This window comes from Mobula birostris, chromosome 3 (genome assembly GCF_030028105.1).
Source record: "Mobula birostris isolate sMobBir1 chromosome 3, sMobBir1.hap1, whole genome shotgun sequence".
Classification (NCBI taxonomy): domain Eukaryota; kingdom Metazoa; phylum Chordata; class Chondrichthyes; order Myliobatiformes; family Myliobatidae; genus Mobula; species Mobula birostris.
Genome location: NC_092372.1, coordinates 3,364,315 through 3,392,153, shown reverse-complemented (window position 1 = coordinate 3,392,153; position 27,839 = coordinate 3,364,315). Strand labels below are relative to the sequence as shown.

Here is a 27,839-nt window from a genome sequence, read left to right as displayed (position 1 = left end):
CCAATGCCAGTACATCTTTTCTTAGACAAGGGGTCCAAAACTGCTCACAGTACTTCAAGTGTGGTCTGACCCAAGCCATATAAAGCCTCAGCCTTACATCTTAGCTCTTATTTTCTAGTCCTCGGAGTCATCGGAGACTCGGGACTCACCCTGATTTCCCAGATCTCAGGAGGTGCAGGCCACTCTCACTGTCATCTCTACCCCTGCTGTTAGTACAGGTGTAAGGTTCAGGGCTACCGGCTGGTGTTTGTCTAGGGGAAACCCCGTCCGCCTGCCAAACCATGTCTCACGTTTGCGTAGTTACTGTGTAATGCCACCTGGTACAAACTCACACATCAAATATCAGACAGCACACAATGTACGATTTACAGATTACACTTTATAGATCTTACTGGAACTATGTAATTAATAGAGATACAATATAAAAGGCAAGTAAAAGGCACCAAACTTATCAAAGTTCAGCCACTTCGTGCACAACCGTTGGAGCTGAATGAACGGGGTCTTCTTTCCACCATGCGATCCCCTCTGACCCCCTCAACCCCTTCAACCAGAGCGACCAGAGCGCGTCCAGCACGTCCTTCCTCTTCGGTTCTCCTCCCGAAAAGCCCGCGCACTGACCCAGGTTCTCACACATACAGACAGAATAACATAGCTTCCATTGGGTAGTTCCTCCGTTATCTATAACATTTCAGCTACAGAGAATATTACTTCATAGTTAACATTGCAAAGAAGCCATTTCATTATTACACTTCAGAGGAGCCATTTTATAATTAGTAGTTAACATTTGATATTACTGAGAACCCTACACTGGGTTAAAAGGAAGGGCAACGATAAATATCACCTTGACTCATCTTGTCACTTCACGGGATCTTCACTAAAGTCTCTCTCATCAAATCTGCACTTTGGCCTCAAACACTTTGTCATTGGAGCTGTGCTTAGCTGCACAGTCGTAAGTGTAAAGTGAGTCGGGCAGGGGGCTGTGCACAGCCTTGTTGTACTCCCGTGCTGATGGAGATTGTGGAGGAGATGTTGTTGCCAATCCAAACTGACTGGAGTCTGCACGTGAGGAAATCGAGGATCCAATTGCACAAAACACTTCATCACTGTGGATGTAGGTGCTACTGGATGATAGTCATTGAGGCAAGTTACCATGTTTTTCTTAGGCACTGGTATAAACGAAGCCCGTTTGAAACAGGTGGGTATCTCCGACTGCCAAATCAGGAGGTTAAAGATCTCAGTGAGCCCTCCAGCCAGTTGATCAGCACAGGTTTTTGGCTCTTGGCCAGAGGTGGTGAATCTGTGAAATTCATTGCCACTGACAGCCAAGACATCAGGAAGAGGGTCCAGAGGAGGTTCACAAGGATGATTCCAGGAATGAAAGGGTTATCATATGAGGAACATTTGATGGCTCTGGGTCGGTACTCGCTGGAATTTAGAAGGATGAGGGAGGATCTCATTGAAACTTTTCGAATGTTGAAAGGCCTAGACAGAGTAGATGTGGAAAGGATGTTTCCCATGGTAGGAGAGTCTAGGACAAGAGGACACAGCCTCAGGATAGAGGGATGCCCTTTCAAAACAGAGATGCAGAGAAATTTCTTTAGCCAGAGGGTGGTGAATTTGTGGAATTTGCTACCACAGGCAGCTGTGGAGGCCAGGTCATTGGGTGTATTTAAGGCAGAGTTTGACAGGTTCTTGATTGAACATGGTATCAAAGGTTTCAGGGAGAAGGCCGGGAGTGGGGCTGAGGAGGAGGGAAAAAAAGGATCAGCCACGATTGAATGCAGAGCTGACTCGATGGGCCAAGTGGGCTAATTCTGTTCCTATGTCTTATGGTCTTATGGATATTTAAAGCGAAGGTTGATAGGTTCTTGATTAATCAGGGCATCAAAAGTTACAGGGAGAAGGCAGGAGAATGTGGTTGAGAGGAATAATAAATCAACGATGATGAAACGGTGGAGCAGACTTGATAGACTGAATGGCCTAATTCTGCTCCTATTGAAACATTCAGAATCTTCCCCAGCCAGAAGCCCCAGATGAACCATGAGATCCACAGTCTGCTGAGGGCCAGGTCAGAATGATTCAGGTCTATTGACTAAGAGTGACAAATGGTCCAGGTATGACCTCTGAAAAACCATCTCACAGGTGAAGTAGCAATTGCGGACTAAACCTGAATCAATGAAGGAGACGCGACGGTTGTTACAGGGCTTGAATGCTGTCGGTTAGATCAGGTGACATCGGCAACAGCAAGCAAGCTTTGCTTCCAGATGAGTCCAATGCCTTTTATGCTCAGGTTGACTGTCATAACCTGGAGGAACCGTCGCAAACTCACACAGCCCCTGATGATCCAATGATTTCAGTCTCTGAGACTGACGTGCGAGCGGCCTTCAGAAAGATGATCCCACATAAAGCATTTGGCCCAGACAATAAATATAAATACATCAGATAGCTCATACACACAGATTGATTGTATGTCCATAAAGTGACACTAGGCACCGAAGTGTCTGTACATAAGGTGACTCTGACAGGAAATGATAAAGTACTACTGACAGAACGAATGAGCAGCCGATGATTTGTGTTGAGACCGTTCTTCAGTCGGTCTCGGCCCGAAATATCGACTGTTTATTCATCTCCATAGATACCGCCTGGCCTGCTGAGTTCCTCCAGCGTCTTGTGTGAGTTGCTCTGGATTTCCAGCATCAGCAGACTTTCTCGTGTTAGTAAAGTAGTGGTAGTTGGGGGTGTGGAGGGGTGGAGGGGTGGGTGAGTGGGTGGAGGTGTTGATCAGCCCCACTGCTTGGGGAAAGTAACTGTTTTTGAGTCTGGTGGTCCTGGTGTGGATGCTACGTAGCCTCGTTCCTGATGGGAGTGGGACAAACACTCCATGAGCAAGGTAGGTGGGATCCTTCATGATGTTACTGGCCCTTTTCCAGCACCTTTCTGTGTACGTGTTCTTGGTGTCAGGTAAGCTGATGTTAGGCTGCGGATCTCATCTCACCCTTCTCCCCCACCCCCAGAGTTCCTCCCATGCCTACCATCTCCTTATGTCCACAGAGAATCGATGTATATGAGCTACCTTATGTACCTATGTTGATTGTGGGTTTTTTGTGCTGCATCGAATCTGGAGTTACAATTATTCTGTTCTCCTTTACACATGTCTACTGGAAATGACCTGAAACAACGGTGAATCTAGCTGACTGGAGGACTGAGGAAGGGTGAAGGGTGAATGGCAAATGGAGCCAGGTAGAGGAGGGAGAGGGCTAGAGCACTGAGGAGACGATGAGTGGGTGATCGGAGAAGCAGCCAAGCAGCAGAGACAGAGGCTGGAGTCACAGGAGCTCCCAGCGCTGACATCCGAGCAGGAGGTGATAATGGGAGCCGTGGGGGAAAGGGGGAGGCAGGTCCAGTGTGTGGGTGATGTGTAGATGTATGAAAGTAGATAGTGGGGAGTCTAAGGCTGGTTATAGGAGGGGGGTGAGAATAAGAGGGTCAACAGTGAAGAAGAGAGAGAAGTGAGGGTTGGGGACAAGGATGCTGAATCTCACATTGGGCTATAGACCACTCAGGCGGAGTATGAGGTGTTCCTTCAGTTTGCATTGGGCCCCACACTGGTGGTGGAGGAGTCCAGGATGGACTGGTTGCTGTGGGAATGAGAAGGGGAGATGAAATGGCGGGTAACTGGATGGCCACTGCAGAGGTGTTCTGTGAATCAGTCGCCCACACAAAATCACCAACGTACAACAAGTCACGTCAGGAGCACAGGATGCAGGAGGCAGAGTTCGTGTTTGACACTTTTTTCAGTCCCGTCACACCCAAGGCTCAGTACCTACAGTCAGTTTTGGGTTGATTCTAAATGCTTCCTGGATTAGTTTCACGCAGATATTCTTCATTTCAACTAATTAGATAGAGTTATGTTGGCAATTGTAATATAAGATAGAATGTAAAACAATGCAAATAGTACCGTCCCTTCTGCCCACATTATCATGTCTATAAGACCCTAAGACATAGGAGCTGAATGAGGCCATTTGGCCCATCGAGTCTATTCCATCATGAAATGATCCAATTTTCCTCTCGGCCTCAATCTCCTGCCTTTTCCTCATATCTCTTCATACCCTGACCAATCAAGAACCTATCAAGCTCTGCCTTAAATATACATAAATACTTGGCCCCCACAGCTGCCTGTGACAATGAATTCCACAGATTCACCACTCTCTGGCTAAAGAAATTCCTCCTCATCTCCATTCTAAAAGGGTGCTCCTCTATTCTGAGGCCTTTCACCGTTCGATAGGTTTCAATGAATTCACCCTTCATTCTTCTGAATTCCAGTGAATACAGGCCTAAAGCCATCAAACACTTTTCATATGACAAGCTGTTCAAACCTGGAATCATTTTCATGAACCTCCTTTGAACCCTCTCCAGTTTCAGCACATCCTTTCTAAGATAATGCTCACAATACTCCAAGTGAGGCCTCACTATTGCTTTATAAAGTCTCAACATTACATCCTTGCTTTTATATTCTAGTCCTCTTGAAATGAATGCTAACATCACATTTGTCTTCCTCAACACAGACTCAGCCTGTAAATTAACCTTTAGGAAATCCTGCCCAGTACTTCTGCGCCTCAGATTTTTGAATTTTCTCTGCATTTAGAAAACAGTCTACCCTCTTATTTCTTCCACGAATATGCATGACCATACACTTCCTGACACTGTATTCCATCTGCCACTTCTTTACCCATTCTCCTAATCTGTCTGTCCATCTCTTATTTCCACAAAACTACCTACCCCTCCGCCTGTCTTCATGTCATCTGCAAATATTGCAACAAAGCCATTAATTTTATCATCCAAATCATTGACAAGTGGCGTAAAAATAATCGGTCCCAATACAAACCCCCGTGGAACACCACTAGTCACCAGAAACCAACCAGAAAAGGCTCCCTTTATTCCCACTCTTTGCCTCCTACCAAACAGCCACTGCTTTATCCAAACCAGAATCTTTCCTGTCATACCATGGGCTCAGAACATGTTAGGCAGCCTCATATATGGCACCTGTCAATAGCCTTCTGAAAATCCAAGTATACAACATCAGCTGATTCTCCTGCTTGTTATTTCTTCAAAGATTTCCACAGATTTGTCAGGCAAGATTTTTCCTTGAAGAAACTATGCCGACTACGACCTATTTTATCATGAGCCTCCATGTACCCTGAGACCTCATCCTTAATAATTGACTCCAGACTAACTGGCCTATACCTTCCTTTCTTCTGCCTCTTTCCCTTCTTGAAGAATGGAGTGACATTTGCAATTTTCCAGTCTTCCGGAACCAATACAGAATCTAGTGATTCTTGGAAGATCTTTACTAATACCTCCACAATCTCTTCAGCCATCTCTTTCAGAAATCTGGGGTGTATACCATCTGGTCCAGGTGACTTATCCACCTTCAGACTTTTCAGATTCCCAAGAAACTCCTCCATAATTATGGTAACTTCACACCCTTCTGCCTCCTAACGCTCTGGGTCTTCCACTGTATTGCTAGTGTCTTCCACCATGAAGACTGAAGCAAAATACTTATTCAGTTCATCCACCATTTCCTAGTCCCCTATTACTCGTTCTCCAGCATCGTTTTCCAGTGGTCCGATATCCACTCTCACCTCTCTTTTACACTTCATGTATCTGAAGAAACATTTTGTATCGTCTTTAATATTATTGGCTAGCTTATCCTCATATTAAATCTTTCCATCTTAATGACTTTTTGTATTCTTCTGTAGCTCTTTAAAAGCTTCCCATTCCTTTAACTTCCCACTAATCTTGGTAAATGCCCTCTGCAACCTCTTTAAAGTTTCCACATCCTTCCTATACTGAAGCAACCAGACCAGAACACAATATTCCAACTAAAGTTCCTATAGATATTAGCCTGTGGAAGCTCAAATGTATTTCAAAAATAATTGCCTCTCGCTGATGTTAATAACTTAATTGTGCTCTTTCAGGTCGTCAGCCTTGAGTAACCACTTCTGCGTAACATTCATGTAAGAACTGGAATTGAAGAGGCAAACGATCACCAGAAGAAATCATGGACTTTGTTATGAAACAGGCTCTGGGAGGTAAGTCAGCACCGGGGTACAGGAATCCGTCAGGAGATGTACAACTCTGAAAAGATATTCAGCAAAAATTGCTGGGAGAGCAACAATAGATTGGAACTGGGTACAGAACAAAGAATTGAGCATTGAATAATTCTGGATGCATAGCATTTGAGTGCAACTCTTTCTTCATGAATAAGCTGCAAGTCTGTCATTGTATCTTGGAGATCACTTACTTGAACACAGTAAGAGGAACCAGAGTAGACCACTTAGCTCCTCCAGCCTGCCCTGCCACTCAATATGACCTTATCTGCTTCTGCCCTAACAACTCAATCAAATTGTCGATCCTTCAAACATGTATCTAGTGTCTCTGAGCTACCTACAATGACCTAGCCTCCACACTTGCAGGATGTGCAAGATGTAACTCAGAGCACAGCACAGTACAGTGTAGTGTAGTACAAGGCTGTGCTGACTTTTTAACCTACTCTAAGATCAATCTAACACTTCCCTTCCACATAGTCTTCCAGGATGCCATTAGTTTAAACCTGTTCATGTTGGGAGTAGTTTGAACTGCTATGCCAGGGGGATGGGAGCCAGGATGACAGAGCTGAGGATGAGCTAGCAGGTTTACAAGTAGATGATGTTATATGTAATATGAATGAAGGACAAGCCAGTGATTGGGTACAAATGCTGACAGAGCAAAGAGTTAAATTGTACCACAGAGGCAAAATTCATAATGGCAAAAAAATGCAGGACTGAAGGTGCTGTATTTAAATGTGCGTAGCAATCGGAATAAGGTGGACGAACTGGTGCTGCAATTAGAGATTGGTCGGTATGACGTTGTAGGCATCACTGAGTTGTGGCAGAAAGAAGGTCATAGTCGGGAGCTGAACATCAGAGGATATGCTTTGTATCGAAAGGACAGGCAGGAAGGCATGGGTGGTGGTGTGGCTCTGTTGGTAAGGGATGGAATTAAATCTTTAGGAAGAGGTGACATAGGGTCAGAGAATGTCGAATCTTTGTGAGTGGAGTTAAGAAACTGCAAGGGCAAAAATCATTATAGAAATTATTATGGAAAAAAATCATTATATGTTGCCACCTACAGCTCCAATCTGCTAATTAAATTTGCTGACAATACTACATTGATTGGCTTTGTCTCAAATAATAACAAGGCAACCTACAAAGAAGAAGTCATCTCCCTGACACAGTGGTGTCAAGAAAACAACCTCTCCCTCAATGTCGTAAAAACAAAGGAGCTGGTTGTGGACTACAGGAGGAATGGAGATGGGCTAACCCCTATAGACATCAGTAGATCTGGGGTTGAAAGGGTAAACAGCTTTAAGTTCCTCAGTATACACCAAGGATCTCTCGTGGACTGTACATACTGACTGTGTGGTGACAAAGGCACAACAGCACCTCTTTCACTTCAGACAGTTGAGGAAGTTTGGTATGGGCCCTCACATCCTAAGAACTTTCTACAGGAGCACAATTGAGAGCATCCTGAGCGGCTGCATCACTGCCTGATATGGGAACTGTACTTCCCTCAATCGCAGAGAGTGGTGTGGACAGCCCAGCGCATCTGTAGATGTGAACTTCCCATGATTCAGGACATGTACAAAGACCAGTGTGTAAAAAGGGCCTGAAGGATAATTGGGGACCCAAGTCACCCCAACCACAAACTGCTCCAGCTGCTACCATCCGGGAAACGGTACCGCAGCATAAAAGCCAGGACCAACAGGCTCGGGGACAGCTTCTTCCAGCAGGCCATCAGGCTGATTAATTCATGCTGGTACAATTGTACTTCTATGTTATATTGACTGTCCTGTTGTACATACTATTTACTACAAATTCCTATAAATTATACATTGCACATTTAGACAGAGACGTAACGTAAAGGTTTTTACTCCTCATGTATGTGAAGGATGTAAGAAATAAAGTCAATTAAAAAAATATAGGCCTCCAAATAGTAACCATGATGTGGGTTTGAGATGGCAAAGGGAACTGGAAAAGGCATGTAATAAGGGTAGTGTCACAATTCAATAGGCAAGGGGATTGGGAAAATCACAAGAGAGGAAATTTGTTGAATGCTTACGAGGTGGCTTTTTAGAGCAGCTTGTGCTTGAGGCTATTCGGGAAAAGGCCATCTTAGATTGGGTGTCGTGTAATAACCCAGATTTTATTAGTCAGCTTAACACAAAGGAAGCCTTAAGGGGCAGTGATCATAATACAATTGAATTCATACTGCAATTTAAGAGGGAGAAGCATAACTCACATGTATCAGTATCACAATGGAATAAAGGGAATTACGGAGACATGAGAGAGAAGCTTGCTCAGGTGGATTGGAGGGGGATACTGGCAGGGATGATGGCAGAGCAGAGATGGCTGAAGTTTCTGGGATTTGTTCACAAGGTGCAGGATAGATATGTCCTACAGAGGAAGAAGTTCTCAAATGGTAGGGGTAGGCAACCATGGCTGACAAGGGAAGTTAAGGACTGCATAAAAGCCAAGGAAAGGGCATATGAGGTAGGAAAACTGAGTGGGAAGTTGGATGATTGGGAAGTTATTAAAATCCAACAAAAGGCAACTAAAAAAGCTATAAGAAGGGAAAAGATGAAATACGAGGGCAAGCTAGCAAGAATATAAAACAATATACTAAAAGTCTTTTTTCAGTTGTTTAAAGAGTAAAAGGGAGGTGAGAGTTGGTACTGGACCACTGGAAAATGATGCTGGTGAGGTAGCAATGGGGGACAGAGAGTAATTAAAAAACCTGCAGAGAGCAATTTAAAAAATCATTCAAAGGGAAAAGATGAAATATCAAAGTAAGCTAGCAAATAATATCAACGTGGATAGTAAACGTTTTTTCAAGTATGTTAAAAATAAAAGAGAAATGAGAGTGGATATAGGACCATTAGAAAATGAGGCAGGAGAAATAATAACGGAGGACAAGGAGATAGCTGAAACAATCAATGTTTCGGGCCGAGACCCTTCATCGGGACTGGAAAGGAAGGGAAAAGATGACAGATTATGAAGGGAAGGGGATGGGGAGGAGAGCCAGCGTGAAGGTGATAGGTGAAGCAGGTAGGTGGGGGAGGGGGGATGAAACAAACAGTTGGGAGGTGATAGATGGAAAAGGCAAAAGGCTGGAGAAGAAGGAATCTGATAGGAAAGGAGAGTGGACCATGGGAGAAAGGGAAGGAGACTGGGTGCCAGGGAGAGGTGATAGGCAGGTGAAGAGAAGAGGGAAAAGGCCAGTTTGTGGAATAGAAAAAGAGGGAAGGGGGAGAGGAACAGAAGAGATTGCTCGGCTAAAATGTATAACTGAAAGGAACTGAGATCAGTACAGAGTAATCCTGCTCTCAGGCAGGAGTGACATTTCACAGGAAACATTGGTTTTGGTAAATGGTGCAAGACTGAAGATTTGCTGATTGTAGTGTGAAGATCATATTGAGTCATTACAGAATAACAATGAAGGCATTGTCATCTTGTGAAATTCAAATGATTTCATTAATGTGACACAGCCAAAATTGCTAGGGAATATTATCCTTTGTAGATCAAAATTAGTTGGCTATTGTTATTAGAGTCTGGGCTATTTTCCTGAATATTTGAATGAAATGAATGCATTTGGTACAGTGAACGTAACCTGACGATACAGAATGATGAATCTGTTCACCATTTGGACCATTCTGCCTCAGCCTGTGATTTATTCTGTTTGTGCACCTTCAGCTTCTGCATATTGATTTCTGGCACTGTCTTCTGTCAAACAGCTAGAGCTCAGAGAGACTGTTCAGCTGATCATCTCAGACTGGCTGTCTACCAATGTGACAGACTGGCTCCAATCCCTGGCACTTCCTCCACTGCCCTGACAATCTTTATCCGTCATGGACGTTCCCAAGTCTGGCTGGGAAAGGGTGAGGATTGGGCACGGTGTCAGCAACCCAATCCCATAAAACCCAGAGCTACAGAAGCTCCAAATACCTCGTCTCTAGGAGAGGAAATGAGCTACACATGGGGGACTGGCCCAGGATGGACTGCTGTCCGTGGCCTGTGCCCCATTCGGGGTGAAGGGCTTGAGCTGCAGGAGAACATATCAAACCACTTTCTTAATGAAGCTCGTATCGAACCTGCCTCCAACACCTTGACAGACAGGAACTCAGCCAGTCGGACAGCATCTGGGACGGCAGAGGGCTGGTCAGTGTTTCACGATCGGCCGTCTCTTGTGTCTTCATAGAATGTAAGAGTTGAGATTTTATGTTGTAACTTTAGAGAACACTGCTAGACTGCAGTGGGAAGTTGTATACAGCCTTACTATAGACAGAAAGGATGTGATGGCAATGGAGGACTGCAGTCATGGGGAGAGATCGGATCGGCTGGGCTTGTTTCCCTACAAGCAAAGGAGGCCGAGGGCGATGTGACAGAAGGGATAAGATTATGATAGGTTCAATGATCAGACCCTTTTCCTGATAGTGGGAGCATTAAGTATAAAAGCTGAGTGGGGGGGGGGCAGAATGTCTGCACAGATAGTGGTTGCTATTTGGAACACAGTGCCAGCGGAGGTGGTGGAATTGGACACAATCATTAATCATTTCCAATAAGATGATGAGGCAGCTGGACACAGTGGCTTCTACAGGGTCAGCTAAAAGTGTTATTGTCTTTTTTTTACTTATTTGTTACGGTCACAAGACCCTGCTGGACATTAAGAACTTAAAGTACTGCAGGATTGCCCCAAATTATGTTCCCAGGTTTCTGCCTAATAGAATTATATTTGCCCCTACCCCAACTAAATGTTTTCCCAAATTGTCTGTTCCTATCCCTCTCCTGCACTATGGTGAAGGAGATAAAGTTGCGATCACTACCTCTAAAATGCTGTCCTGCCACAGGTGACCTGACACCTGACCAGGTTCATTTCCCAATAGCAGATCAAGTACAGCCTCTCCTCTAGTTGGCTTATCTACATATTGTGTCAGGAAACCTTCCTGAACACACCTAACAAACTCCACCCTATCTAAACCCCTCAGTCTAGGGAGATGCCAATCAATATTGGGGAAATAAAAATCTCCCATCACGATAACCCTGTTATTATTGCATCTTTCTAGAATCTGTCTCCCTATCTTCTCCTCATTGTCCCTGTTACTATTGAGAGGGGGTCTATAAAAAAACACCCAGTAGAGATATTGCCCCCTTCCTTTTCTGACTTCTACCCACAATGACTCAGTAGACAATACCTCCATGACTTCCTCCTTTCTGCAGCCGTGACACTATTCCTGATTAGCACTGCCACTCTCCCACCTTTTTTTGCCTCCCTCTCTGTCCTTTTTGAAACCTCTAAAGCCTGGCACACTCAGCAGCCATTCCTGCCCCTGAAACATCCAAGTCTCTGTAATGGCCACAGTGTCATAGTTCCATGTATTGATCCATGCTCCTGATCCGTCTTGTTTATGATACTCCTTGCATTAAAATAGACTCATCTCAAACCATCAGACTGAGTGCATCTTTGCTCTATCATCTGCCTATCCTTCCTCATAAACTCCCTACAAGCTGTCTCTACTTGTGCTCCAACCTCCCATCCTCTGCCTCTTCACTTCGGTTCCCACCCCCTGCAAATCTAATTTAAACCCTCCCCAACAGCATTAGCAAACCTCCCTCCCAGGATATTGGTTCCCCTCCAGTTCAGGTGCAACCCATCCCACTTGTGCAAGTCACCCCTTCCCCAGAAAAGGGTCCACTGATCCAAGAAATTGAAACCCTGCCCCCCCGCACCATCTCCTCAGGCACTCATCCATCTGCGATATCTTCCTGTTCTGACCTTCCCTGGCTCGTGGCACTGGGAGTAATCCTGAGATTACCACCTCGGAGGTCCTGCTGTTCAGCCTCCTTCCTAACTCCCTAAACTTACTGCGCAGGACCTCCACCCTCTCCTGCCTATGTCATTGATACCAACATGTACCACGACCTCCCCTTCAAGAATATTCTGCTCTGAGACATCCTGAACACTCGCACCCGGGAAGCAACACAATCTCCTGACCATCCAGTCCCCAGAACAGGCCCTTCTGGCCCTTTGAGCCACGCTGCCCAGCAATCCCCCGATTTAATCCCAGCCTAATCACAGTATGTCTTCAGAATGTGGGAGGAAATTAGTTCCCCCAAGGTCACAGGGAGCTTGTACAATCTCCTTGCAGGCGACGGCAGGAAGAGAACCCGGGTCGCCTGTACTGTGAAGTGTTTTGCGAACCACTACACTACCACATTGCCAAAAAGACTGGGCCTCCACAGGCAATGAATTCCACAGATTCACCACTTTCAGGCTGAAGAAATTCCTCCTCATCTCCACTTTCAAAAGATGTCCTCTATTCTAAGGTTGTGTCCTTTGCTCTTACACAATTCCACCACAGGAAACATCCTCTCCACATCCACTCGATCAAGGCCTTTCAACATTCAGTAGGCTTCCATTGGGTTACCTGTCATTCACCTGAATTCCAGTGAGTACAGGCCCACAGTCATCAAACGATCTTCATTTGACAAGCCTCTCAATCCCAGAATCATTTTTGTGCACCTCCTTTGAACCCTCTCCAATGTGAGCACATCCTTTATAGACAACAGGTGCAGGAGTAGGCCATTCGGCCCTTCAAGCCAGCACCACCATTCACTGTGATCATGGCTGATCATCCACAATCAGTATCCAGTTCCTGCCTTATCCCCATAACCTTTGATTCCGCTATCTTTAAGAGCTCTATCCATCTCTTTTTTGAAAGCATCCAGAGACTTGGCCTCCACAGCCTTCTGGGGCAGAGCATTCCATATATCCACCACTCTCTGGGTGAAAAAGTTTTTCCTCAACTCTGTTCTAAATGGCCTACCCCTAATTCTTAAACTTTGGCCTCTGGTTCTGGACTCACCCATCAGCGGGAACATGCTTCCTGCCTCCAGCGTGTCCAATCCCTTAATAATCTTATATGTTTCAATGAGATCCCCTCTCAGCCTTCTAAATTCCAGAGTATACAAGCCTAGTCGCTCCAATCTTTCGACATATGACAGTCCCACCATCCCGGGAATTAACCTTGTGAACCTACGCTGCACTCCCTCAATAGCAAGAATGTCCTTCCTCAAATTTGGAGACCAAAACTGCACACAGTACTCCAGGTGTGGTCTCACCAGGGCCCTGTACAGCTGCAGAAGGACCTCTCTGCTCTTATACTCAATTCCCCTTGTTATGAAGGCCAGCATGCCATTAGCTTTCTTCACTGCCTGCTGTACTTGCATGCTTGCTTTCAGTGACTGATGTACAAGAACACCTAGATCTCGTCGTGCTTCCCCTTTTCCTAACTTGACTCCATTTAGATAATAATCTGCCTTCCCGTTCTTACCACCAAAGTGGATAACCGCACATTTATCCACATTAAACTGCATCTGCCATGCATCTGCCCACTCATCCAGCCTGTCCAAGTCACCCTGCATTTTCATAACATCCTCCTCACATTTCACACATAAGAGGCCCAAAATACTCCACGTGAGGCCTCACCGGTGCTTTATAAAGCCTCAGCATTACATCCTTGCTTTTATATTCTAGTCCTCTTGAAATGAATGCCAACATCAAATTTGCCTTCCTCACCACAGACTCAACCTGCAAATTAATCTTCAGGGAATCCTGCACAAGGATCAAGCTAGAGTTGCAGGGGGATGGGAACCAGAGTGCCAGAACAGTTAGTGGAGAGGTTGCGGAGACAGATGTTGGTAAGACTTCAGACAAAGTCAGGAATCAAAAGGTTGAGCATGGTGTGACTAGTGTCCTGAGCTGCATGTATTTGAAAGGAAAATGTATTGTAGGAAAGGCTGATGAGCTCAGGACATGGATCAACGGCTGGAATTATGACGTCATAGCCATTAGTGAGAGCTGGTTTGTAGGAGGGGCAGGACTGGCAGCTCAGCATTCTGCTGTTCTCCTGTTTCAGATGTGACAGAGTGCGAGGGTATGAGGAGGAGGAGTGGTGTTGCTAGTCAGGAAAAATGCCTTGGCGGTACTCCATCAGGACAAACTGGAGGCTCTAAAAATAAACCAGGAAATTATAGGCTCTGAGTCTGACATCAGCATTGGGAAGGCATTCTAAGGGACCAGATATATAAGTATTTTGGATGGAGATGGACTGATTAAGGATAGTCTGCATTGCTTTGAGGAAGCCATGCCTAACTAATCTTATAGAGCTTTTCAAGGAAGTTACTAAGAAAATGGATGAAGGGAAGGCAGTGGAGGTTGTCTACATGGACTTTAGCAAGGTACTTGACAGGATCCTGTTGGTCAAGAAGGTTCAGCTACTCGACATTCAGGATGAGGTTGTAAATTGGATTAGACATTGTCTTTGTGGGAGAAGCCAGAGAGTGGTAGTAGAGGTTTGCCTCTCTGACTGGAGGCCTGTGACTAGTGGCATGCTGCAGGGATCGGGGCTGGGCCTGTTGTTGTTTGTCATCTGTATCAAAGATCTAGATAATAATGTGGTTAACCAGATCTGCAAATTTATGGCTGACACCAAGATTGGGGGCATAATGGACAGTGAGGAAGGCTATCATGGCTTGCAGAAGGCACATTGGCCTTCATAAATCAATGTCCTGAGTGCAGGAGATGGGATGTTGTGTTAAAATTGTATAAAACGTGGTGAGGCCTAATTTGGAATATTGTGTGCAGTTTTGGTCATCTACCTACAGGAAAGATGACCAAAGGTTGAAAGAGTACAGAGAAAATTTACAAAATGCTGTCAGGCCTGGAGGACCTGAGTTACAAGGAAAGATTGGATAGGTTGGAACTTTATTCCTTAGAATGTAGAAGATAGAGAGGAGATTTGATAGAGATATACAAAATTAGGAGGGGTATAGATAGGGTAAATGCAAGCAGGCTTTTTCCATGGAGGTTAGGTGGGATGATAACCAGAGGTCACGAGTTAAGGGTAAAAGGTGAAAAGTTTAAGGGGAACATGAGAGGAAACTTCTTCATTCAGTGGTTTGTGAGAGTGTGGAATGAGCTGCCAGCACAATGGTGCATGCGAGTCCGATTTCAACATTTAAGTGAAGTTTGGATAAGTACATGGATAGTAGCTGTATGAAAGGGTATGGTCCCAGTGCAGGTGGATGGGTGTAGGCAGCTGAGATGGTTTTGACATGGAATAGATGGGCTGAATGGCCTGTTTCTGTGCTGTACTTCTCCATGACTCTATGACTCCATGACTCCACAACCCTTTACTTCTTCTGCATGACCATACATCTCCCAACATTGTATTCCATCTGTCAATTCTTTGCCTATTCTCCAAAGCTGTGTAAGACCTTCTGTAGTTTCTCTTCTTCCTCAAAACTATCTGTGCCTCCACCTATCTTCATATCATCTACAAACTTGGCCATAAAGCCATCAATTCCATCATCCAAGTCATTGACATATAACATAAAAAGAATCGGTCCTCAAACAGACCCATGTGGAATGCCACTAGTCACTGGCAGCTAACCAAAAAAGATCCCTATATTCCCACACTTTGCCTCCTGCCATTCACACAATGCTTTATCCATGCTAGAACCTTTTCTGTAATACCACGGGTTCTTAATTTGTTAATCACAATTCTATCTCTTTCACCATAGCATTGGAGAGGGAAAGGAACAGACAAGTTAGGGAAACATTTAATTGGAGTAAGGGGAGATATGAGGCTATCAGGCAGGAACTTGGAAGCATAAATTGGAAACAGATGTTCTCAGGGAAACGTACGGAAGAAATGTGTCAAATGTTCAGGAGGTGTTTGCATGAGGTTCTGCATAGGTACATTCCAATGAGACAGGAAAAGGACGGTAGGGTACGGGAACCGTGGTGTACAAAGGCTGTTGTAAATCTAGTCAAGAAGAAAAGAAGAGCTTACAAAAGGTTCAAAAACTAGGTAATGATAGAGATCCAGAAGATTATAAGGCTAGCAGGAAGGAGCTTAAGAATGAAATTAGGAGAGCCAGAAGGGGCCATGAGAAGGCCTTGGAGGACACTTTAAGGAAAACCTCAAGGCATTCTACAAGTATGTGAAGAGCAAGAGGATAAGACATGAGAGAATAGGACCAATCAAATGTGACAATGGAGAAGTGTGTATATGACCGGAGCAGATAACAGAGATACTTAATGAATACGTTGCTTCAGTATTCACATGGAAAAGGATCTTGGCGATTGTAGGGATGACTTGCAACGGACTGAAAAGCTTGAGCATGTAGATATTAAGGAGGAGGATGTTCTGGAGCTTTTGGAAAGAATCTAGTTGGATAAGTCACCGGGACTAGACGGGATGTACCCCAGGCTACTGTGGGAGGCGAGGGAGGAGATTGCTGAGCCTCTGGCAATAATCTTTGCATCATCAATGGGGACGGGAGAGGTTCCAGAGGATTGGAGGGTTGCTGATGTTTTTCCCTTATTCAAGAAAGGGAGTAGAGATAGCCCAAGAAATTGTAGACCAGATTTATGAACATTTGGAGAGGCATAATGTGATTAGGAATAGTCAGCATGGCTTTGTCAAAGGCAGGTCGTGCCTCACGAGCCTGATTGAATTTTTTGAGGATGTGACTAAACACATTGATGAAGGTAGAGCCGTAGATGTAGTGTATGCGGATTTCAGCAAGGCATTTGATAAGGTACCCCATGCAAGACTTATTGAGAAAGTAAGGAGGCATGGTAACCAAGGGGATGTTGCTTGGTGGATCCAGAACTGGCTTGTCCACAGAAGGCAAAGAGTGGCTGTAGATGGGTCATATTCTACATGGAGGCCGGTGACCAGTGGTGTGCCTCAGGGATCTGTTCTGGGACGCCTACTCTTTGTGATTTTTGTAAATGACCTGGATGAGGAAGTGGAGGGATGGGTTAGTAAATTTGCTGATGACACAAAGGTTGGGGGTATTGTGGATGGTGTGGAGGTCTGTCAGAGGTTACAGCGGGACATTGATAGGATGCAAAACTGGGCTGAGAAGTGGCAGATGGAGTTCAACCCAGATAAGTGTGAGGTGGTTCATTTTAGTAGGTCAAATATGATGGCAGAATATAGCATTGATGGTAAGACTCTTGGCAGTGTGGAGGATCAGAGGGATCTTGGGGTCTGAGTCCGTAGGACACTCAAAGCTGCTGTGCAGGTTGACTCTGTGGTTAAGAAGGGATACGGTGCATTGAGAACCAAGAGGTAATATTGCAGCTATATAGGACCCTGGTCAGACCCCACTTGGAGTACTGTGCTCAGTTCTGGTCGCCTCACTACAGGAAGGACGTGGAAACCTTAGAAAGGGTGCAGAGGAGATTTACAAGGATGTTGCCTGGATTGGGGAGCATGCCTTATGAGCATAGGTTGAGTGAACTTGGCCTTTTTTCCTTGGAGGAGCAGAGGATGGGAGGTGACCTGATAGAGGTGTACAAGATGATGAGAGGCATTGATCGTGTGGATAGTCAGAGGCTTTTCCCCAGGGCTGAAGTGGCTAGCATGAGAGGGCACAGTTTTAAGGTGCTTGGAGGTAGGTACAGAGGAGATGTCAGGGGTAAGTTTTTTACGCAGAGTAGTGAGTGTGTGGAATGGGCTGCCGGCGATGGTGCTGGAGGTGGAAACGATAGGGTCTTTTAAGAGACTCCTGGATAAGTATATGGAGCTTAGAAAAATAGAGGGCTATGGGTAAGCCTATGTTGTTCTAAGGTTACCTGTAAGGACATGCTCAGCACAGCTTTGTGGGCTGAAGGGCCTGTATTGTGCTGTAGGTTTTCTATGTTTCTATCTTCCCAACCACTGAGGTCAGACTAATTGGCATATAATATCTTTTCTTCTGCCTCTCTCCCTTCTCAAAGAGTGGAGTGACATTTGCAATTTTCCTGTCTTTCAGAACCATGACAATTAAACTTGAACTTAAATTTAAAAGGTACTTAGACAGACATTTGAATTGGCAAGACGTGGAAGGACGTGGACTTAATCTGGGCAAATGAAATGGCTGTGCATTGTCTAGATGGTCATCTTGGACGTCGTAGCCTCAAGAGCCTGATTCTGTGCTACATAACTCGGGTATATTATCATCTACACAAATACGTGCATGCAGAGGTGCAATGAAACACGTTGCTACAGCTGACTGTATATTCGCAGGGAAAGCATGAGTAAATTATACTCAGATTTGACAGAACAGACAGGACAAAGAAGAGCTTTTTTTTCATGCAAAGTGATCAGAGTGGTCATAATGTTGCTAAGCTGTCATGGTGACTAGGGTTTTGTCGTGTGAAAGGGTGTAGCTGTGGGAGTTCAGGCCTCTCTACCTCCTGCCCAGCGGTAGCTGTGAAAAGAGTGGAAGTACAAATACAGGGCAAGGGTCTTGATGAGGTCAAGAATTGATCTTTACCAAACAGTCGGAATTGGAATTGGTTTTTGCTATTGTCACATGTATCAAGATACAGTGCAAAGCTGGTTTTGTATACTGTTCATACAGATTAGATTATTACACAGTGCATTGAGATAGAACACGGTAAAACAATAACAGAAGGCAGAATAAGGTGCACCAGCTACAGAGAAAGTGCAGTGCTCAGGAGCCCACCATGTTATACTTGGGGACTGTTCAATAGTCCTACGACAGCAGGGTAGAAGCTGTTCTTGAACCTGGTGCCACACGCTCTCGGGTTTTTGTATCTTCTGCTCAATGGGAGAAGGAAGAGGAGAGACTGTCCCGGTTGGGGGGGGGGGGTGGTCTTTGATGATGCTGGCTGCTTTACTGAGACTACAATGAGTGCTGGCAGAGTCCGTGGAGGGAAGGCTGCTTCTTGTGATGTGCTGAGCTGTGTCCACAACTCCCTGCAGTTTCTTGATGTCACGGGCAAGACGTCTGCCAGAGTCATACGAGAGCAGAATAGAAGGTAAGACCATAAGACTATAAGATATAGGAGCAGAATTAGGCCATTCAGCCCATCAACTCTGCTCCACCATTCAATCATGGCTGATCCAATTCTTCAAGTCATCCCCACTCATCTGCTTTCACCCCATATCCTTTGATGCCCTGGCTAATCAAGAACCTATCTATCTCTACACCCAATGACTTGGCCTCCACAGCTGCTCGTGGAAACAAATTCCACAGATTTACCACACTCTGACTAAAGTAATTTCTCTGCATCTCTATTCTAAATGGACGTCCTTCAATCCTGAAGTTGTACCCTCTTTTTCTAGAATCCCCTACCATGGGAAAAAACTTTGTCATGTCTAATCTGTTCAGGCCTTTTAACATTCTGAATGTTTCTATGAGATCCTCACTCATTCTCCTGAACTCCAGGGAATACAGCCCAAGAGCTGCCAGACGTTCCTCATAAGGTAACCCTTTCAGTCCTGGAATCATTCCCATGAATCTTCTCTGAACGCTCTCCAATGTTAGTATATCCTTTCTAAAATAAGGACCCCAAAAGTGCACATAATACTCCAAGTGTGGTCTCACGAGTGCCTTATAGAGCCTCAACATCACATCCCTGCTCTTATACTCTATACCTCTAGAAATGAATGCCAACATTGTATTCACCTTCTTTACCACCTATCAACCTGAAGGTTAACCTTTGGGGTATCCTGAACAAGGACTCCCAAATCCCTTTGCATCTCTGCGTTTTGAATTCTCTCTCCATCTAAATAATAGTCTGCCTGTTTATTTCTTCCACCAAAGTGCATGACTGTGCACTTTCCAACATTGTATTTCATTTGCCACTTCTCTGCCCATTCCCCTGAACTATCTAAGTCTCTCTACAGGCTCTCTGTCTCCTCAACACTACCCGCTCCTCCACCTACCTTTCTATCATCAGCAAATTTAGCCACAAATCCATTAATCCCATAGTCCAAATCATTGAAATACATCGTAAAAAAGCAGCAGCCCCAACACCGACCCCCGTAGAACTCCACTGGTAACCAGCAGCCAGCCAGAATAGGATCCCTTTATTCCCACTCTCTGTTTTCTGCTGATCAGCCAATGCTCCACCCATGCTAGTAACTTCCCTGTAATTCCATGGCCTCTTATCTTGCTAAGCAGTCTCATGTGTGGCACCTTGTCAAAGGCCTTCTGAAAATCCACGTACACCACATCTACTGCATCTCCTTTGTCTACCCTGCTTGTAATTTCCTCAAAAAATTGCGGTAGGTTTGTCAGGCAGGATTTTCCTTTCAGGAAACCATGCTGGCTTTGGCCTATCTTGTCCTGTGCCTCCAGGTATTCCATAATCTCATCCCTAACAATCAATTCCAACAACTTCCCAACCACTGATGTCAGACTAACAGGTCCATAGTTTCCTTTCTGCTGCCTCCCACCCTTCTTAAATAGCAGAGTAATATTTGCAATTTTCCTGTCCTAGAGAATGTGCTACATGTTTTAGAGGGTATGTGTCTTCTGCCCAGTGGAAGAGAGAATGCCAGGGTGGGTGGGCTCATAACTTACGTTGGTTCCTTACCAAGGCAGTGCGACGTGTAGATTGTATCCGTGAAGCAGAGGCTGGTTTGTATGATGGTCTGGGCTGTGTTCACAATTCTCAAACCAGTGAAAGGAACTTGTTATTCGTCATCTTGTTCATTTCTGATCATCTCATTAGAGGAAGGATGTGGAAGCATTAGAGAGGGTACAGAGGAGATTTACCAGACAATTCTACTTGGATTAGGGAGCAGATCTTAAGAGGAAAGGTTGAGTGAGCTGGGACTTTTCTTTTTGGAGTGAAGGAGGAGGAGAGGTTGTTTGATAGAGGGATACAAAATGATGAGGCAAATATCGAGTGGACAGAGATTTTTTTCCAAGGTGGAAATGGCTAGTCCAACAGGCCATAACTTTAAGGTGATTGGAAGAAAGTATATGGGGAAGGTCAGAGGTAAGTTCTTTACACAGAGACTGGTGGCTACCTGACTACCAGAGGTGGTGGTAAAGACAGATAAATTTGGAACATTTAAGAGACTTTCAGATAAGCACATGGATGATACAAGGGTTAGACTGATCTTAGAGTAGGTTAAAATGTTGGCACAATATTGTGGCTGGAAGGTTCCAGGACAATACTATGCTCTAACTCTTCCTTATTCCTTCTGTTTTTATTAGTAATATTTAACATTATTTATGTGACGGATGTTAGGCCATCCTCCCTTGCAGACCCACAGGTCTGATGTGATTGGTAAGTTTAATAAATGAAAAATAAATACTAGTTGTAGTCAGAGAACAAGATTGAAACAATGCACTGTGAACACATCAGTGTTCTTTGCCTCTCCCTTCTTTAAACATCTGGCACATATTGTCAATGTAGACAGGCTGATCTGGGTTTGCTGAATTCTGCCTTTGGTTATATTCTCAATATGCAGTTTGCAAATCAGACACAAAATACCACTGCACAATGTACACAGAGAAAGCACAGGAGTGGTTTTCTCAAGAGAAGTAATGTGAGAACAGGAAGCACAATGTTGGAGAGGAAAATCTCACTCCGATTTGAAGGCGTGTTATTTGCTAAAGGAGCAGGAGGAAATATAAACATTAATTGCAAAAGATTATAAGACCATAAGACATAGAAGCAGAATTAGGCCATTCAGCCCATTGAGTGTGCTCCTACATTCTATCATGGCTGATTTATTATCCCCCTCAACTGCGATCTCCTGACTTTTCCCCATAACCTTTGACAGCCTTACTATCAACTTCTGATTTAAATATTCTCAGTGACTCGGCCTCCACAGCTGTCCATGGCAATGAATTCCACAGATTCATCGCCTTATGGCTAAAGAAATTCCTCCTCATCTCTCTTCTAAAGGGGCATCCTACTTTATTTGAGGTTGTGCCCTGTGGTCCTAGACTCACCACTATAAGAAACATTCTCTCCACATCCACTCTGTCTGGGCCTTTCACTATTTGATAGGTTTCAGTGAGATTTCCCTTCATTCTTCTAAACTCCAATGAGTACAGGCCCAAAATCATCAAACACTCCTCAGACATTAACCCTTTCATTGCTGGGATAATTGTTGTGATCCTCTTCTAGGCCCTCTCCAATGCTAGCATATCTTTTCTTAGATAAGGGACTCAAAACTGTTCAAGGTACTCCGTGTGGCTTGACCAAAGCCTTATAAAGCCTCCGCATTACATCCTGCGCTTTTATTCTGGTCCTCTTGATATTGATCAGCCTTGATTCGGCCTACGACAGTGGTGTCATTAGCAAACTTAACTACAGCATTGGTGCTGTGCTTAGCCACACAATCATAAGCGAAAAGCAAGCAGAGCAGGGGGCTAGGCACACAGTCTCCTGGGGCACCTGTACTGATGGAGATTGTGGAGGTGATGCTGCCAATCTGAACTGACTGGGCTCTGCAGGTGAGGAAATCAAGGATCCAATCGTACAAGGAGGTACAAGGACAATTGAGCTTACCGGTTAGATGTGAGGGGATGATGGTACTGAGTGCCAAGCTGCAGTCGAGTAGAGCACCCTGATGTATGCATCTTCACTGTCCAGATGTCCCAGGGTGAATTCTTGAAAGATTTAGTGATATTTGAAAGATTATTACTAGTGCCGCCACAATCTCTTCCGCTATCTCTTTAAAAACCCTGGGGTGTAGTCCCTCTGGTTGAGGTGACTTATCTACCTTCAGACCTTTCAGTTTTCCCAGCACGTTCTCCCTGGTGATAGCAACCACACTCACGTCTGCCCAAGACACTCTCAAATATCTGGCACATTGCTGGTGTCTTCCACAGTGAAGGCTGGGTAAAATAACTCATTTGTTTGCAATTTCTTTGTCCCCCATTACTACCTCTCCAACGTCAATCCCCAGTGGTCCAAATCCCCCCCTCATCTCTCTTTTACACTTTGGTATCTTCTCTAATCTTATTGGCCAGCTTACCTTCATATTTCACCTTTTCTCTTATTATTGTTTTTAGTTGCCTTCTGTTGTTTTAAAAGCTTCCAATCCTTTAAACTCCCACTAATTTTTGCTCTATTTTATGCCCTCTCTTTCACTTTTATGCTGTCTCTCAATATTCGAGAGGTTTCAGTGAGATCTCCCCTCATTTTTCTAAACTCCAGTGAGTACAGGTCCAAAACCATCAAACCCTCCTCACATGTTAACCCTTTCGTCGCTGGGGTAATTGTTGTGATCCTCTTCTGGGCCCCTTGTCTTTGACTTCCCTTGTCAGGCTTTGCTTCATCCTCCCTTTGGAATACATCTTCATTGGGATGTCTCTATCCTGTGCCGTCCGAATCGCTTGCAGAGTCACCAGCTATTGGTGACCTCTGTTAGTGAACCCTTCCCATCACCCTTGGTCAGCTCCTCTCTCATGCCTCTATAACTCCCTCTACTTCACTGTAATATTCAGACATCTGATTTTAAAGGCGAGATTCTGCAGATGCTGGAAACCCAGAGAAACATACATAAAAGGATTTTGGAACGTTTGGAGAGGCACAATATGATGAGGAATAGTCAGCATGGCTTTGTCAAAGGCAGGTCGTGCCTTACGAGCCTGATCGAGTTCTTTGAGGATGTGACTAAACACATTGATGAAGGTAGAGCAGCAGATGTAGTGTATATGGATTTCAGCAAGGCATTTTACAAGGTACCCCGTGCAAGGCTTATTGAGAAAGTAAGGAGGCATGGGATCCAACGGGACATTGCTTTGTGGATCCAGAACTGGCTTGCCCACAGAAGGTAAAGAGTGGTTGTAGATGGGTCATATTCTGCATGGAGATTGGTCACCAGTGGTGTGCCTCAGGGATCTGTTCTGGGACCCCTTCTCTTTGTGATTTTTAGAAAAGGCCATGGAAGGAAGGGTAGGATGAAGAGCACCAGAGGGAAGTAATAGGCAGGTAAGGAGATAAAGCGGGAGATGGAAATGGGAATGGGGAGTAGAGAAGGGTGCACAATGACCGGAAGTTCAAGAAATCAATCTTCATGCCATCATGTTGGAGGCTACCCAGATGGAATATAAGGTGTTGCTCCTCCAACCTGAGTGTGGCCTCATCACAGCAGAAGAGGAGCCCACGGACTGACATGTTGGAAGACTGAAGTCCTTACCATTTGCCAGTTTGCAGTGTATCCCTTTTATCCTCCTGCTCCGGACTGCGTCTCATCCTTAATTGATAAGAACACCTCTGGCAATGCTGTTCAGAGTTGTTGAGCTGGTCTATATTCCCAAAGCAGGTTGTGGTACAACAGAAGAGAAGAATCCATACTAATCACACTTCCAAGTAAACCTTCTGCTCTTTCCCTGTCAACAAACTTGCAGATTGTTTCAATAAGCTCAAAGCATTTTTCCTTATCCCAAAAGCAGCACCTGACTTCAGTGGAATATGGATGTGATTTTTTTTCCAGAGCAGATGTCACAGAGTCTTTGGTATGAGAGTTAATGAAACAGCCCCTTTGCCTATCCCCTACCAGGGATACAGTTCCTCTTGTCCTCACCTACCGCCCTACCAGCTTCCGCATCCAGCATGTAACTCCCTGTAACTCCTTCCCCACTGATCTCCCTCCCGGCACTTATCCTTGCAAGTGGAACAAGTGCTACACCTGCCCCTACACCTCCTCCCTCACTACCATTCACAGTCCCAAACAGTCCTCCCAGGTGAGGCAACACTTCACCTGTGAGTTTGCTGGGGCCATATACTGTGTCTGATGCTCCCGCTGTGGCCTCCAGTATATCGGTGAGACCCGCTGTAAATTGGTAGACCACTTCACCAAGTCTGCCAGAAGAAGTGAAATCTCCCAGTGGTCACCTATTTTAATTCCACTTCCCATTCCCATTCCAACATGTCCATCCATGGCCTGCTCTGCTGTCTCGATGAGGCCACACTCAGGTTGGAGGAACAACAACTTATATTCTGTCTGGGTAGCCTCCAACCTGATGGCATGAACATTCCCCATTCCCTTTCCTCTCTCTCACCTTATCTCCTTACCTGCCCACCACGTCCCTCTGGTGCTCCTCCCCCCTTTTCTTTCTTCCATCGTCTTCTGTCCTCTCCTATTAAATTCTCCCTTCTCCAGCCCTGTTTCACTTTCACCAGTCACTTCCCAGCTCTTCACTTTACCCCTTCCCCTCCCAGTTTCACCTATCACCTTATCGTTCTCCCTCCTCTCCTCCCATCTTTTAAATCTACTCTCATCTTTTTTTTTCTCCAGTCCTGCTGAAGGGTCATGGCCTGAAACGTCGACTGTTTCTTCTTTTCCATAGATGCTGCCAGGCCTGCTGAGCTCCTCCAGCATTTTGTGTGTGTTGCTCGGATTTCCAGCATCTGTAGATTTTCTCCTGTTTGCCTTTGGCTCAACTGATATTTCTGCCTATAGAGACCAATCATAAAGGCCCTACGTTGGTCAGATGTTGCATCCTAGCTGTCTACGTTGTCAGTGCAGAGCCAATATAGCCTGGGCTGTTCGATATGGAGAGCGAGCTGTTGCCTGTGTAGCAGGCTCCCTCTCTCCACATAGCTGATGAACCCCAAGGAACGGCAGAGACTGATACAGTTTGGCACCAGCAGCGTCGCAGGGTTTGCAGGGCAGCGTTGAATTCAATGTAGGATCTGCCTTAGGGACAAACTAGAGAACCACACCACCTCCCCCACACACCTTTCAAATCTATTCCTCAACTATTTTCTCCAGTCCTGCTGAAGGGTCATGACCCAAAACATCGACTGTACTCTTTTCCATAGATGCTGCCTGGCCTGCTGAGTTCCTCCAGCATTTTGTATGTGTTGCTGCCTTAGGGACTCTAGCTCTGTATTCTCCCCTCGCGGTTTACTCCTCAAGTCTTCCCATGAGTGGGTATAGCTGCAAGGCAGAGGAGGTTTGAGATGGGGGTCTTCCTTCTCGATGAGCTGCCAGCCACGGCTGTGGGACCCCACCTGCCCACATTGCACATAACGCGGAGAGTACAGCACACGATCAGGCCATTCGATGTCTGCCCATGGTAATCATTCCCTTCTGTGCCTTGCCTCTTCAGCTACAGATACAGTTAATGTCTTAGACTCTCTCCCCACTTGGATGGAACCAAGTAACAGAAATCAGAACCAGACGTGTACTGGAATGCTGGATTTCTGAGGAGCTTTACTGAGGATTTCCTGAGCTGGGGCATGGCACAACATGTTATGGAGTGTTGTGGATGTCTGACTAAACTCACCTTGCATCAGCTCTAGCACAGTCTTAGACTGGAAATCTCCTATGGCATGTCCATAAACAGAGGAGCAGAATGAGGCCATTCAGCCTATCGAGTCTGCCGTGCTATTAACAGTCCAGTACTGGAGCTTGGAGAGCGAACAGAGACAACGGAGGGATGTGGTAGGGGATGCTATGATTATGCAGCTAGCCCATGAGTCGGATGCTCTCTCCAGAGGCAGGAGATGGTGTTGCACAGTTTCTAAATGAAGCAAGTCGGAGTGATGAATGAGGTGGTGCATCTGAACATCTGTCGTTCCATGTGTAAGGGCTGTCCTCTGCGAGAGACAGCCGCTGCTCGGGGACGGTTCAGAAACAGGTATTGACACGGATGAGTTGTCACTGTTTTGACAAGTGGCAACATTGGCTGAACCTGTGTTAACACAGCGGCTTCTCCTGCCACAAACAAGAGGCTTGAAAGATGAAATATTACCTTAACCCTCGGAAATGATGCGTGAAGAAAACTGAGGTGGTTACTAGACCCAGTGACTCTAGCCTGCCACTCACCTAAACCTTAGGATCAATTTACAAAGACCAGTTAATGCACCCCCAACCCACTGATGTGGGAAGGATCTGAGCACTCGGACGAAGGACACCATGGTGGCGTAGTGGTTAGTGAAATGGATGCCAGAGTTCAGAGTTCAATTCCAGTGCCCTCTGTAGAAAGTTTGAATGTTCCTCACCTTGTGAGTGTGGGTCTCCTCCGAGTGTTTTAAATAAACTTGACAGAATCTGCAGATGCTGGAAATCCAGGGCAACACACACAAAGTGAGGGAGGAACTCAGCAGGTCAGGCAGCATCTATAGAAATTTATAAACAATTGGCATTTTGGGCCAAGACCCTTCATCAGGACCAGAAAGGAAGAGGAGAGACACCTGAATAAAAAGCTGTGGGGAAGGGAAGGAGGCTAGCTGGAAGATGATGTGAAACCAGGTGAGTGGGAAAGGTCAAGGGCTGGAAAGGAAGGAATCTGATCGGAGAGAGAGTGGACAATGGGAGAAAGGGAAGGAGGAAGGACATTGGGAGAGGGAGTGGACGATGGGAGAAAGGGAAGGAGGAAGGACATTGGGGAAGAGTGGACGATGGAAGAAAGGGAAGGAGGAAGGACATTGGGGAAGAGTGGACGATGGGAGAAAGGGAAGGAGGAAGGACATTGGGGGAGTGGACGATGGGAGAAAGGGAAGGAGGAAGGACATTGGGGGAAGAATGGACGATGGGAGAAAGGGAAGGAGGAAGGACATTGGGGAAGAGTGGACGATGGGAGAAAGGGAAGGAGGAAGGACATTAGGGGGAGTGGACGATGGGAGAAAGGGAAGGAGGAAGGACATTGGGAGAGGGAGTGGACGATGGGAGAAAGGGAAGGAGGAAGGACTTGGGGGAGTGGATGATAGGAGAAAGGGAAGGAGGAAGGACATTAGGGGAGAGTGGACGGTGGGAGAAAGGGAAGGAGGAAGGACATTAGGGGGAGTGGACGATGGGAGAAAGGGAAAGAGGAAGGACATTGGGGGGAGTGGACGATGGGAGAAAGGGAAGGAGGAAGGACATTGGGGGAAGAATGGACGATGGGAGAAAGGGAAGGAGGAAGGACATTGGGGAAGAGTGGACGATGGGAGAAAGGGAAGGAGGAAGGACATTA

General features: G+C 45.5%; 1 protein-coding gene across 1 annotated transcript in view; it reads left to right on the top strand.

Annotated features, from left to right (window-relative positions):
- Positions 1-6,011: 6,011 nt before the first annotated feature.
- Positions 6,012-27,839, top strand: part of LOC140194524 (complexin-1) — a 47,308-nt gene continuing 25,480 nt past the window's right edge. Inside the window, exon 1 of the mRNA XM_072251729.1 lies at positions 6,012-6,092. Within this exon, the coding sequence (XP_072107830.1) occupies positions 6,062-6,092 (31 nt within the window). The 5' untranslated portion in view covers positions 6,012-6,061. The remainder of the gene's footprint in view (positions 6,093-27,839) is intronic.